A 14795-nucleotide genomic window follows, 5' to 3' on the forward strand; every position below is an offset into this window, starting at 1 on the left:
ATGTAATATATATCTGTGTAAGAGTGTCAGTTGCGTGACAGTTGAGAAGCAAACCTAGTTATCCCCAAATCCCCACATTTCCCCAGCTATCCTTGACTCTTTGTGACTTGACAGCAGACCGTTAACGCAATACTGGTGAAGTCACACCTGGACTCTAAAAGCCTTCCTCTGTGTCTCTGTTAAGTCACTCAGCGTGATCTCTGGTGACCCTGGCAAATTGCACCTGAACCGGGATAAACCTTGACCCAGTTTGCGAGTTGGACGGCCTGGGGGAGGTTGGAGAGCATGTTGGGGTGAATTCTGAACCCTCTGTGTTGCTTTTGGAGTCCTGCCAGTGTGCATTTTCTCAGACACGGACATCCATACCTCTACTGCCTCGACTGCTTTAGAGAGCGGGCTGCACAATACTGCAGCGCGGCAGTCAGTTGGATAAAGATAAAGTCTTGCTGAATGATTTCTGACACCAACTGCCATTCGCCGGCGCCCTCTGATATCTCGAATCCCCCCGAGTTCCTGCACAAGAACCCTGTCAAACATAGTTGGAGCTGATAAAGTCTGTTTTTAGGGATTGTGTTACTGTCCCCTTTTACACTGCTACCCCCCCTCTGTTTCCAGTGTGTTTTTCCTCCTGGCACAAACCCCTTTCATATAGGCTGCAGTTTGCATGGAGCGCTGCCAAAAAAAGTCGGACTCTGTCAACTATCACGAAATTGTAAAAATTAATTGCCATTCCCCAGAGAAAATACGCCTAAAAGCCCATCCCCGGCGCAGAAATCCTGATGAAAGTATTCCATTAAACCTTTTCAACGTTTGACATTAGGCTGCTCATGTTACCTGACTTTAAAGTCAAACATTTAGCGCACTTTTCAGTTCTTTTTCACATGTCAAGACTGTCTAATCAGATGTGAAGTCTTGAGCTGACTCCAGTGGGTGTATGTGTGGCGTCGTCCTTGCCGCGGGTACCGTGCTGAGCGTTACGCAGCCCTCGCAGCTGCATGCTTGTGTGAATACACTGCATGTATTATTAGTTTGGCTGTCTTTACACAGATCACTTGTATCCCCCCCGTATGCCACTGCAGCAGCTGTCCCCACAAACTGAAAAGTTCACTCCACTCCACTCTACACGCTCGCCCCCTCCTCACTTCCATTCTCCCTGTTTGTTATCCCACGTTGTGTAATTACCGCCAGTGATGATACATAAACAGCTTTCACAATCAGCTGGGGCTCTTTCACAGAGTCAGCACTCAGGGGGTAACGCGAAGGGGGGGAAAAAAAGGGGGACGGGTATGTTGTTGAAGTAGGATAGTAAGTTTTGGGCAGCTTGGGGGCGATGGACATCCGCTCCAGCTGTGTTTAGGAATTTGACAGATAGTGCACTCCATTAATTCCCTTTATTAAGCCTCTGGGCCCAGGCCAAGCCAGGGAAAACGATTGCAGCTGTAACCCTTCACATGCTGGCTGGACTGGTGCGCTCATGGCCAGATGTCGCCCCGAGTGAATCAGAGATACAAAGACAGAGACCGAGAATGTGGAGTAGTCACTGGATGTGCCTGGATGTGTATCTCTGTGTAGATAAAAAGGTACGAACCCAACAATGCCAGCGCTGCGTGCTTATAAAAGAGGAGAGGAATGACTGCAAGGCATTTCACAAAAAAAAAAAAAAGAAGAGCCCCAGCTGAAAGATTAGATAAACTGGTGAGTTATCAGATCTCCAAATGTTGTGACATTAGGTCAGCGGGAGAATATTGCAATCATAACATGGTAACTGAAATGGATTGGATTTTGATCTACCACATGAGCAAGGCAGCAAGCTTTGGCCCAAACACCAAAGCCTTCACGAGGGCCTTGAAAATGATTCTCTTGTTGCTTGTTGGCAGATGAATCAAAGCAAGATTATCCCTTGATGTTGTTTGAAATATTCATCAAAAGAGACAATACAAGGAGTGGCACAAATCATAAATATCAAGAAATATAAAAAGCTAATTCAAAGCACATTTTAAGAGGCGGAAAAGTCTTTTTACTTTGGAAACATAAGCGGGGGCTCAAGAAACAGATACTTGGGAGTGAAAAAAAAAAAAAAAAGGAACCATAGCAACCATATGGAGGCATAAAACATACCATGACGAAAAGGCTGTTTTCGTATAAATTGCATCTTGAATATTGTTGCTGAATGGTAGTAGATGACCTCAAAGAGTTAGGCTATGTTAGGACCGGGCTCAGCCCACATTAGGGGGCCATTGAGGCTGCTGGAGAGTGATTGTACTCTGAGGCAGATCGTAAATAGAAAGGGTGTTCAGTGAGCACACTTCTGGGCCCCCAGTAAGCCCTATAAGCCCCCGAGTTAGGGCAGATGGAGTCCTGGGATTACTCGCCTCTCTCTTTTGCCTTTTTACAGTCACCAATGGAAGGGTGTGTTGTGATGAACAATGAGTTCAAGCTCACTTGGAGATGAGGGTGATGAGATTTAATGATGCAAACAGAGCAGCGGAGTAGATGGTGGTGTAGGGGAGTTTAGCAAAGGCGGGGGTCTCCACAGCAGACTGTTATGGCGCCCTCTTGGGAGCTTCCTGCATGGAGCATGGTTAATCCAGAGCAGCCCGCGGCCTCCTGCTTTACAGCTGACTGGGGAGAAACCATTAAAAAAAAAAGCGTCCTCTCTGTAGTGTGCGGAGCAGGGGCGAGGCACTGGCAAGAAGCCCACACACTGCAGCTATGTATGAAAAAGCACAAACAACACTCCTCATCAGGGCAGGGCGGGGACCTGGAGGAGTTGCCAGAGACACCTGGTCACTGAGTGCACAGGAAGGTAAGGAGGGTGGAGTCTGTAGGAGCAGCAGACAACATATGCTGCATACAATATGCAAAAAAACATGGGATTATTTCACAATTAAACACTTTGTTTGTATAGAAACAAATCAAAAAAGTGTGTCATTGGCTTGACAATCCAGCTGTAGGCTGTGTGTATGTCTGCATTTTAGGTAGACCACACATAGCTCAGGAAACACAACTCCAGGTCAAAGTGAGAAAAGTTATGGTCATGTTTCTGACTCGAGGTTGTGATATGACATTGAAGATTTACAGTGGTGAGTCTCCACTAATGCTGAACTTTTAACTGGACAGTAGAGGCTGTTGTCCTGCAGCCACAGACTCTTAAAAGCCACAAAAGCCCAAGATTCATTGTGTGTATCATATAAGGTTATTGGGATATTGGGAGCACCTTGGTAGCCAAATGTTTACTGCGTTATGCCTCGTATCCGTAATGTCCTTGTATGGACCCCGGCTGGGGACCCATGTCATGTCCTTCTCTCTCCTCCTGTTTCCTGTTTGCTTCTCCACTATCAGCTGCCCATTAAAGGCCAAAATGCCCCAAAACATATCTTTAAAAAAAATTTGTCTGTTTGGGATATTATTTTAAAAGGGACCCATGGCACAAAGTATTTTAGTAGTTTCATTATTAATACAGCTATAATCAATGTTTGTAGATTAGCAATGAATTGATCGGTGACTCGTACTGTATATGAAGCTACAGAGATTTATCGTCTAAGGCTGCAGATCCTCTCAGCTTTGTTGAGCTTCATAGCATCTTTCAGCTCATTGTTTTCCTCTAACCTCTCTCATAAATCATTTTCTGCCAAAGAAGGCAGCTGTGTTGTGCTAAAAAGCTCTAAATCTCACTGTACATAACCTTTCCAGAATCAAATGACTGACAGATAAGGTTAGCAACTAGCTGGTAGACATAGTTGAGCTCCACATTTTCCTTTCAGTCGGTACACTCAATACAACACATCAGAATGAGGATTGCATTCTTCAAAGTCCCTATACTGATACCCGTAACTCGTTTCCCTACCTCTTAGAACATTGTATATTGTGTAAACTGTAGATTCCCCCAAGAAGTAGGAATGCTAATATTGACCTGCATCTGCTGGATTTATAAATATGCAGCAGTTTCCTAACAAGCTAGCTATCAACTTAAATGGTGATAATAGTAACAGTGTTGCATTCACAGCTTGTTTCTGCTGCCCCCAAGTGGCCAAAAATCAGTTATTGTAGGTTGCATTGTGTTCACTTGGTGTATATTTCTAAATAAATGTTTATTACTAGGTGACAGTACACAACAAAGAGAGAGGTGTTGGTGGTGATGATGCACAAAGGCCAATTTTTACATGAGGACCCCAAAATAGGCTAATCCAGCCACGGTTGCTTATTGGTGGCAAATATGTGAAAACGATTTAGCGTCTCGCATTTATGAGCGTAAAATTACAAGGTTGACTTCAAGTAATTTGTGAACGTTAACCACAATCTCTGTATATGAACTACATTGTTGTGGTTTGCCCCCCCACCCCCCACCCTACCCTCCAAAAAAAACTGTAACAGCATTAAACCCCTGTATAATTCTCCATAGCTACAGATTGTTCTCATGTGCTGTAATACAGTAAAACTTGTGTGCTGAGGCCATGTATTGAAGGTGTATTCACAAAGTACATTGCTTGTTAGTAAGTCAGTGTTATTGCTACAGTTGTGCCAAAATACTTGAAAAGATGCATAATCACTAATGCTCCACACACAGCTGTTTCCAGGAGTCCCTTTAAACACAGCTGCTGCAGTTCTGTGTGTTTCAAACACTCCGCCCATGTTGTTCCTCCCTTCTCAGTCCCTAAAGCTGTCACCTCAACAACGGGCAGTAAAAAGAAGCTTTTGTGCTCTCCAGGTCCTTGGAGAAAAACACAGAAAGCACAGAGCCAAGCGCACGATGGCCGTTGGTGTAGTTTGTAGCATAAAATTCTGAAAAGGGCATTTGAAAATGTGTTAATAATGGTGGCAAAGTGGCTGGGTCCAGTGTTGAACAGTGAGACTATTGTCTTGGCTCTCTTGGAGACTGCTGGAGAGATTAAGCACCCAGAGAAGAGATGAGGTACAGAAGAGAGGAGAGGAGGGAGGGAGCGGGTCGCAGGGTTGATTTGAAGGGCTTGGATGGTGGTTTGGAGTGTGTTGCAGGGGAGGGGGCTCTCTCTCTCTCTAGCTTCTCGCTCCCTTCCTCTCTTTTTTAAATGAGAAGTCGGCGAGGGCAGCTGGAGGCACGCAGTGTGTTGTAGTGCTCTGGGGCCATGTGGTTTGTATTAGCGAGGACAGGGTGTCTGGCACCAGCATAGAGAGTGGGTGGTTCAGAGGGAGTTTAGGTTGTGTGAGGTTGAGAGGTTACAGGACATTTGGATTTCAGATACGGGAGAGGATATGAGATTCCACCATGAGAAATGTTTTACGATGCATTTGACAGACGCACAGTCACACACATATAAACATCAACATACAAACATACTGTACTCAGACAATCTGCAGGCTACTGTACCATATTTTTCTAGTCTAGCCACTGTTTGTCCAATCATCACTAAATTAATACAGTGAGTCTCTAGATTTGTCTCGTCAATCAAACATGGATCGTTATTGGGTTTCTGCTCTTGTGGGAAACATACTGTACACATTTTAAACCTCATCAGTATTAATGTCACTGAATCATGTCACCATAGAAATTACCCATCATGAGTGGTGTAAAGTAATATGTTCTTTTTGGCATTAAAACGCATATGTGGAATTCCTCAAACATGCATTGCACAAACCTCTCATGCATTAACATTTTTTTTCAAACACAACCGACAGTAGACTGTTACATATGCTATGTGATCATTAATCATTGGTATCTCAGATTGATAAGTGTAATAAAGTGTAATCTAACACATTTGGTGTGCAATAAATCCTTGTGAACGGCAGGATGTGCATATAACCCAGTACAACACCACCACAGCAGCCACTAAAATGACCATTAACTTTAATCAACACCTCTGTGACACGCTGCCAATAAAACAGAATGTAATAAGCTTAAAGCCTTTAAGTTAATTTGTTCCCTCTCTCCATCCATCTCAATCAGATACTGATGCTGCAATCAGGAGTGGACTCAGACCAGGACAGTGTATCAGCAGGATCCCTGCAGTTGTATAGCAAAGAGAGAGCTTACAGACAAAGACTGCAGGTCTACCAGGAGGCCCAGCAGAGACAGGCACAACTTGTTCAGAAGCTGCAGACTAAGGTGCAGACTGGAAACGGAGCTCACCAGTCAGAAATCTTGAATGGTTCCTTTGGCTCAAACTGCACACCTTATGCTTGTTTTCTAACAGGTTCTTCAATATAAGAGGAGGTGTGGAGAACTAGAAGAGCAGGTGCTGGTAAAGACCTCAGAGTCTGAGAAGATGAGATTATTGGTACGTCAAAATTGTTGCATGATGTTCAAAAAGTCAAATTACCCACTAGAGTCATATATAGACCAGTCTGCTCCTTAGAGCCAACTGGGCGAAAGTTAGAAGTGGTTATATCCTAAATATGGCAATAAAGATCCCCTCCACATGCCTTTTTTCCAGATGTTTAAGGATATATAAAATAATAATCCTCACACTACCTCTACTCCTTCTTTCTGATTAAAAAATCCACAACCTATAAATATGCAAGAATTTTTCCTCTTAAAAGTCTAAACTGTTGAATACAAGATGTCTCCTCCTTCTTCACTGTGAAGTCTATCCTCAGTGTTTGTGCACTGGAGGTTTCAAGTTGCCACATCGCACTCGTGTAAGTTACATATTGGACCACAACTGGCTCCAAACTAGTTGCGATGTTACAAATCCTTCTTGTGGCTGCACAAGTTTCACTCCGATTTTGAGGTGAGCACAGAGAAACTTTCAGCAGCTGAATGTGAAAACAGCCAAACTCTGCACATACATCATTCTGCAACATCCAACTGAAGTAACAATAAGTTGTGTAGAGGGGGGACTTTTAAACTCATGTTTGTCCCATGGAATCGAAATGTTTTTTCTTTAACTTGTTATAATTCATTTAGCCACGAGCAGAAACCAGAAGAATTGTGTTGCAATATAATCTTTCTTTATGCCAATTTGTTTGAATCCGGTTGTTTATGCAAGCAATGAAAATCTCTAAACCGGTGAAGGAATCATTCATAACTAAGTAAGTAAAACACGGACTTTAATGTTGTGAATAAGATTTTGGCTTGTATTTAAATGTATTTTATTCATCCAAATATTATTCTTGGCGGAGCGGCACCCACAGAGAATTTGTATTAGCAGATTTCCACTGTAATTATGTTTCTTTATAAATATTAGGTAACTGCAAACTTACTACTGCTACCATACACTGAAGGGTTATCAGGATGCCAGTAATGCTGATGTCCGGGTTGGTGGTTGTATGTGTGTGTGTGTGTGTGTGTGTGTGTGTGTGTGTGTGTGTGTGTGTGTGTGTGTGTGTGTGTGTGTGTGTGTGTGTGTGTGTGTGTGTGTGTGTGTGTGTGTGTGTGTGTGCTCAGCTGCAGGCCCACCTGGACTCAACCCAGCGTCTGCAGCGGGCAGAGCAAGATCTCAACATGGCTGTCCAGAACAAGTCTACTCAGCTGGAGGAGGAGCAGAAGAGGTAAGTGAGGAGTGCCGTCCAGTACAGGTAGCCAGGATCCCCTCAAGCAAGGAAACTAGCTCATATTCTGTATTCCTAAGCAGTACATATTGGAAAAGTTTCAGAAAAAGCACACAAAATTTGGAATCCAGAAATGTAGAAAACCTACAACAACAGGAAGTCCCTGTTTAGATGCAGACTTAGAGCAGTAAATATACAGATAAACCTACTAGAACTTTGCTCCTGTTTTGCTTTCTCTTTTTCTTGTTGAGAAGCAGAACTCTAGCTGTAATATTTCTGAAAAATGTGTGGACCAGAGATATCCCCAGCAGTTTCTCCAGCCTTCCTGCTGTTTTTTCCCTGCCCATGCTTCAGGGAGAAGGCAGAACCTGCCCTTGGCAGATAATCTCAGCATCCAATTTGTCAGAGAAAATTAGTGGCACTATGTTGGCTCTCTCCTCCAAAGCATTTTAATGATGCTTCACATTAAGTGTGGGCCAAGCTCTGCAGCTGAGGCCAGATTTTAATACCCTATGATTTATACAGTCATGGAACTTTATTTGAAATGCCCAAGGCAGAATCTTTGCCAGGAGCTGATAATTTTCACTGCCTAAAAATGTCACTTACTGCATTGTTACCGAGCTTTATCCATCTTAAGTACTTCGTAATGTCGAGATTAAGTCGACAACCATTACTTATATGTTTTCGCTTGTTGTCGGGATTACTGAATCCCTCCTTCCCTGTTTCTCATTCCCCTTTAAACAGAATCATCGCATACATGCAAACACAGGCTTGGCTCCCTCTCAGACAGATAACTCAACGTAGCGATGTGGCATGCTTTACTGTAATAGGGTGTGTTGAGTGTGAGAATGATGTAAACATTTTTGTAAATGACTCTACAAGCAGATCTGGTTGAAATTAAATCTATCTTGACACAGATGTTATAAAACTGTCACACATGTTCACCCTATAAGTGTGGTAGGCATGGGTGGATCTAAAAGCTGGAAATCTAAGGCTGATATACTGGCAGTATGAGTGATGGGGTTTGAGAGCTGTTGGGGGATCATTGGAAGGTGTCATGACACTTGTTTGTCTGAGAAGTATTAAAGTTCTTTCCAAGTACTCTCTGTGTCATAAAGCTTGTTATTTCCAGGTGTGCCAACCTCAGCCAAGTCAATTCTATGCTACGGGAACAACTGGAGCAGGCAGGCACGGTCAACCAAGGGCTAACAGAAAGCTTGTGGAAGGCCCGCGAAGACATCGAGTTGTGTGATACCCGTCTGCGCAGAGAGCAAGAGGTGAGCGAAAAACCACAAAAATGAAGTGCTTGAGTCAGAAAAGCAACAGGGAAAGCTCAAGTTTATCCCTCTCTGCGCAGAGATTGTGCAATTAAAGTCCTGTTGAGTTCACATGGGGTAGGAATTCCATTCATAGCCAGTTTCGACTATTCACTCTCATTCCCTGTTCGTTTCATTGCTATGATTTTTGAGTTGTTGTTTCCTGTGAAAACATTCCAACTGCTGAGGGGGAGGAAAATTTTGTGCAAACAATCTGGCGTTCGTGCTGTAAATGGGCTACATCTGTTGATTCAGGGAAATCCAATTACTTGTATGTGTGCCAGTGTGTGTCCAGGAGTTCCAGTGTTGCATCTGTTTGGGATCACAATAAAAATGAAAGGTGCCATCGCTCGCTTTAGGCGACCCTTGCCACCCACCCCTCCAGTTCCTTGTCCCCTTGTTGTGTTTTTCCCTCTGCAGACGTGCTCCTCCCGCTCGAGTCGTGAACAGGCTCGTGTCAGAGCCCTGTGGCGCCAGGCCGCCTCCCTGCGGAGCACTTTCAGCCAGCTAAGGACTTTCACTGACAGGTGAGCGTGGCGCGCTGCCAGAATCCCTCCGGTGACTCGGGATTCCACAAGAACCCCCGCCTCTCTTTCTCTCTCTTGTGTCTCACACTCACGACTGCAACCACAATCCATCTCTCTCAGCCAAGCATCAAAGTGGAGCAGGTCAACAGGGTCGCCAGTCTCCCTGCTCATTGTTTCCTCACTGGGGGGACAGATAGCTTAAGGTGTCTTTACTCACTGTTGAAATCATCCATCAGCACATAGCTTGAGCCCTGTAAGACTTGGCTTCTATCATGTCCGACCACTGTGAGCAGCACTGAAGAGTAATTTGCTTTAATAGTGATTGCTCAGCTCGTAGACGGCTGTGATCATGTCACAGGCTGCTCTGTAACTTAAACTGAACGTACTTCAAAGTGAGCCCTGATCCTGGAGCTTAATCACTACAGACATCCATCCTTTTCAAATACAAACAGACTGTTGTTTAATTAGACTAATGGCTCACAACTGTAGGAGTGAAAAAAACAGCACGTCATCTTTTCTTACCTTTTCATGTGTCTGACACGCTTTCTAAACCATGACGCGCATGACTCTCTTCAACAGGACTCTGTCTGATATGCGCGGGGAGTGTGTCGCTGCCAGCCAGCAGCTGCATGTTGCCTGTATGAACATGGAGGCCAGAGTAACACAGGAGAGCACCTCTAGTGGCGCGGAGATGTCAGCACTGGAGAGGCAGCTGAAGGAGAAGCTCAAAGAGGCCATGCAGCTTCAGGGTCGCTGGGATGCAGAGAAAGTTGAACTTAATTCCAGGTGAAGTCATTTCCAGACTTAGCTATTGATTTGGGTCTATTTATTATAAGGAGTTTGCTTCCTGTCTTGTGAAAATGGCAGCCAAAGGAACATGATAAGATATCGCCATACATGCATTTTTCTATCAATATATATCATGACATGGTGCATTTCTTTCCAATCTAGAAGCTTTTTTGCCTGTTTTATCTAATATTACCATAAAGCTGTTATCAAGCTAATGATCAAAACCATTTCACACAATTACCAGATACAATGGGATAGATACCTGTATATGTAACTGTATGGCAGAATCTCTATTAGTAGACCAATTTCTCATTTCTCAGTATATTGTACATTTATGGTACATCGTTTGGTCTGGTCCAGCTGATCAGGACCACAGGAAAGAATAAAGCATCAAAAATGAATTCTGGACTCGAGGTCGCATTACGTGCAATCGCTTGATCAATTGCAAAATGCACATTCTCGCTATCACTGAAAGGAAAGCCAAATTCAATCCCCTTGATGGAACCCCAGAAGTTTACAAAGGCTTTGATCATTAAATTCTTGCACGAGGATACTTTGAGTGAAGCATTGCTCCTGTAACGAATGTCAGTGCCTTTTGTGTTCGGGGTCTTAGCTAGCTTTTGATCTTATCAAAAGTCATTGCTAATCCCAAGGATTGTATGCAGAGAATATGATAGCGTTGATGGTCGAGTAGAGGGTGGAGTACATGCCAGTCTTGTGTCTTCAGTGTCTCATGGAACTTTTTGTGTGCGTTTGTGATTTCATTCTCCGTCCATTTACACGCATGTTGACGTATCTAGAGTCCTGGAGCTGACTGACACACTGAAGCACCTCCGGAGCCAGAACTGTGCGAAGGACGCCAGTCTTAACACCATGCAGCTCAGTCTGGACAGGATGGTGAGATCCAGGAAATCAGGAGTGGGATTTGGCAGATAGACGGGTTGTTAAGGGGGTTAAATTGGCTGTAGTCTGGACCTTAAGCTTGATAAACTCCACAACTTCCTTGTCTAGAGGGGCAAGAGTCTGGGGAATGTCAGGCGTGCTATATGTGTGCTGCTTATCTGACCTTAATGGTTTCCTGCTTAGGAGACAAGGAGAACAGAGGATAAAGCAGAGATGGAGGTCCTCCATGCAGAGATCCAAGCCCTCCAGAAAACATTAAGCCATGTTCACCAGGTCAGAACAAAACCAAAAACTTAACAACAAAGTGCATTTTGTTAGCAAACATTAAACTTTTTAAATCTTGTTTTTTCCACTTTCCACAATGAATATCCAGCTGGTTGGCAGTGAGGTTGATAGCAGTGGCTCTGAAAGTGTGTCCTCGTCACCTCTCCACGGCCGATCTCCTCTGAAGAGCACTGTGCTGATTGCAGTGCAGGATGTTTTCTCCAAGCACCAGAAACAAACACAGGTCCAACAATTGTCTTTGCTGCTCTTTCCTCTTTGCATATGTTTTAGAGAAGTTGTTCCCCACCTGACCCTTCAAATTGGTCCCAAAAGAAACATGAGCCATCACAAAATTTTGCACATTTCAAGGTTATATTAATTATGTCAGATTTTGCTTTCATATTTTGCTTTTTTTTCTTGCAAAATGTTGTATTTTTACACCTCTGCAGCCATCTAAAAGTCCTACAAATGAGATAACTCAATAATTTTTGGTTGAATAAGTGGGTGTAGCTCAGGAGATAGAGTGGGTCATCCATGAACTGCAGAGTTGGAAGTTTGATCCCCTGCACTTCCTGTCCATGAAGTGTCCTTGAGCAAGACAGTGAAGCACCTTGCTCCACTGCCATCGGTATGTGTGTGTGTGTGTGTGTGTGTGTGTGTGTGTGTGTGTGTGTGTGTGTGTGTGTGTGGGTGTGTGTGTGTGTGTGTGTGTGTGTGTGTGTGTGTGTGTGTGTGTGTGTGTGCGTGCACGCTTTGTCCATTAAGGTAGAAAGTTGCTATATATAAGTGCAGTCCATTTACCATTTTAATTGCTCATGTCCATCCTAAGGTCATAACCTATAATGAGGGGTCAAGTATAGCCTCTCTTTTTTTAAGAGATCACAAATCAAAAAGGTTGGGAACCATGTTAGAGAAATAACATGTTTAACAGTTTGTCATTATATTTTACACAAGTAGCTTAACCTACAAGTGCACTACAAATGCTCCTACGTACAACCCGCAGGACCTACGTGGGTGTCTGGATGCCGCCATGGAGCAAGCGGACACGCTGCGTAATCACCTGCAAGGGGGGGACGCTGAGAGGAAAGAGCTGGAGCAGAAGATCCAGGAAGTGAGGAGAGAAAATCAGGAGGCTAAAAAAGCTCTGGAGGAAAGCCTCCGAGACAGCAACAGATATCGCTGCTCACTGGAGCTCATCTCCAGGTACACCCAGATTTATAGTTATCGTCCTTCTCCCAAATTGTGATGCTGCTTCAATACTGTAGATAAATAGTAGGTGCTTTAATGCTTTTTTCTTCTTCTTGTATGCTGTATTTATGTTCTGTTTCATATTTTCTAGAGTTAAGTTTTATTTGGGAAGTGGATTTATGTTTAATTAAGTGGATAATCTTCACCATGATCATGTATTGAAACTTTTCCAAAAGCAATATTGATGCAGCAAGGGTTTGTCATGTTGTGTTGAGTCTTGTTTATATTGTTTTTGGAAAAAAATCCAGTTTTAAAACAATGATGGTGACGATCATTGTATAACATTTGACCTCAGCATACTCTCTCTCCTTCTTTCTCTCTCTCTCTCTCTTTCTCTCTTCCTCTTTGTCTCTCTCACAGTAAGAATTGCAGCCTTGAGAAGTTGCTGTCAGGACTGCAGCAGGAGGTGGACTCCCAGCGTGCCGAGCTGGAGTCACTGCGGACCTCGTCGCTGGAGCTTCAGAGACAGCGAGACCTCCTGAGGCAGCAGAGGGAGGATCTGGAGACGCAGTTGGCACGCCAGCGCACGGAGGTCCAAAGAGGGTACAGCATGAGCACGCAGAGTGACCGTTACACAACGCACATCCCGTCACCCGTAATTGTTTTCAAGCTCTGTTTTGTTTAGAGTTCAGATCAGTAACACATGTCATCCTCCAGCCGGCAAACCCACCCAGATGACATTTGGATGAAAATGTAAATGATTTACATTGCATTACTGCACTCATGCAAAAGCAATACTTTTTTCTTCTTTTTTCTAAGGCTTCTTTTGCAAAAAAGAAAAAAAATTTTGATTAGTTTAGAATTGGAGCAGGACATGCGATCCAGTGAAAAAGTAACTCCCTCAGCGTTCTGGCCTTTGGCACCAACAGTTCTCCATCTTTCAAAGGGGAGATGGATTACTGTTAAGGGGTTTTGTTTTTTACAAATAATGAAACAGTGTGAGAGAGTCATGTTTGTGATACATTTTGTGTTTCAGCGAGAGGAGTCTGGAGGAGCTTGAAGGGAAGCACTCTGACTTGCGCAGGGAGCTTGTGACAGTGAAGGAGGCTCTGAGTCAAATCACCCTGCAAAAAGAGCTTTTAGAGGATGATAAGGCCAGCCTTGCTCTGGCTCTCAGCAAGGTAGACTGCTGTGTTGTGCACCAGGTTGTGCTCCCGAGGGTCCTAATAGTTTAAATCCTTCTAATATTTATGATGCATTCCACAGATGGAGTCCAAGAGTGCTGCGCAGGAGCTAGTCCTCACCAAATTGCAGAATCAGGAGGCTGACCTAAGAGATTCTCTGGCCAAAATGGCTGCCCTGAGCGAAGGCTTAGCCAAAGACAAGGTGGAGCTCAATCGTATTCTGCTGCAGGTTAGTAGGCGTGCAGTTGCCCTGTAATGTTGACGGCAGGCAGAGTTGTTGAACAGAACAGAAGTGAAATATGTTTGTTTCCTTTCCAGACAGAAGGTGAGAAGGCACAGCTCGGTGAACGCAGACGGGAAGCCGAAGCAGAGCGGGCGGCAGCCAGGGAGGAGACAGCCCGGGTGCAACAGGAGATGATGGATCTGCTCGCTGAGAAACAAGCCCTGGAGAGCTCCCACAGCCACTCGCAGGATCTGTGCCAGAAGCTAGAAGCAGAGCTGAGCCTGCTGCAGAGGGAGAACGCTCAAGCCCTGGAGCAGCACTGTCAGGTCAGGGACCCCCAGCCGTTCACACACTTCAGCCTCCATCACCCCAGCTCCCACCACCTGGGAGCGTGACGTTGATGTTAGCGATAGCTTTCAGCAGGTTCATGGAGCTTGTTGTCACGTTTAAAATGTATTGGAAAATCTTGGACACATCTGCAATGCTTTTTTCTTTCAAAAAGGATATGGGGAGCAGTTTGGGCCCCACTCTGTGTTTTATGAGTAACTTGGGACATAACAAGCAGGGGATCTTCATGAACAAATGTGAACTAGGAAAGATAAATAGATAGACATGTGATATCCAGAGGGGGTTTAGTGAAAGACCCAATAAATTAACACCTAAAAGTATTCCCTTTTTCCCCTCAGCAAATCCAGATCTCCCTGTTTTGTCTCCTAAAGAATGAAAAGAATCCTCTTCTGTTTTATTATCTGTTCTGAATGTGAAACTGGGATATCCGTGTTGATCTCAGCTAGAATTTTACAAAACTAAACAAATTGACAAATTCCATCCAAACATTTTTAGACAACTTATCTGTAAAAATAAATCCGCCGATTATAAAACAAGCCCTGAAGTGGCCTCCATTGCACCAAGCTCACGTTTCATCCCCTTATTG

The 14795-nt window shown here is 44.1% G+C and overlaps 1 protein-coding gene across 1 annotated transcript in view; it reads left to right on the forward strand.

Moving 5' to 3' along the window:
• Positions 1-14795, forward strand: part of crocc2 (ciliary rootlet coiled-coil, rootletin family member 2) — a 33511-nt gene that overhangs the window by 4897 nt on the left and 13819 nt on the right. Inside the window, exons 5-18 of the mRNA XM_062424371.1 lie at positions 5924-6082; positions 6171-6254; positions 7364-7467; positions 8600-8744; positions 9204-9310; positions 9890-10096; positions 10900-10996; positions 11186-11275; positions 11376-11510; positions 12270-12469; positions 12875-13057; positions 13491-13635; positions 13721-13867; positions 13957-14187. Of these exons, the coding sequence (XP_062280355.1) occupies positions 5924-6082; positions 6171-6254; positions 7364-7467; positions 8600-8744; positions 9204-9310; positions 9890-10096; positions 10900-10996; positions 11186-11275; positions 11376-11510; positions 12270-12469; positions 12875-13057; positions 13491-13635; positions 13721-13867; positions 13957-14187 (2034 nt within the window). The remainder of the gene's footprint in view (positions 1-5923; positions 6083-6170; positions 6255-7363; positions 7468-8599; positions 8745-9203; positions 9311-9889; positions 10097-10899; positions 10997-11185; positions 11276-11375; positions 11511-12269; positions 12470-12874; positions 13058-13490; positions 13636-13720; positions 13868-13956; positions 14188-14795) is intronic.

Source organism: Scomber scombrus, chromosome 8 (assembly GCF_963691925.1).
Source record: "Scomber scombrus chromosome 8, fScoSco1.1, whole genome shotgun sequence".
NCBI classification, from domain to species: domain Eukaryota; kingdom Metazoa; phylum Chordata; class Actinopteri; order Scombriformes; family Scombridae; genus Scomber; species Scomber scombrus.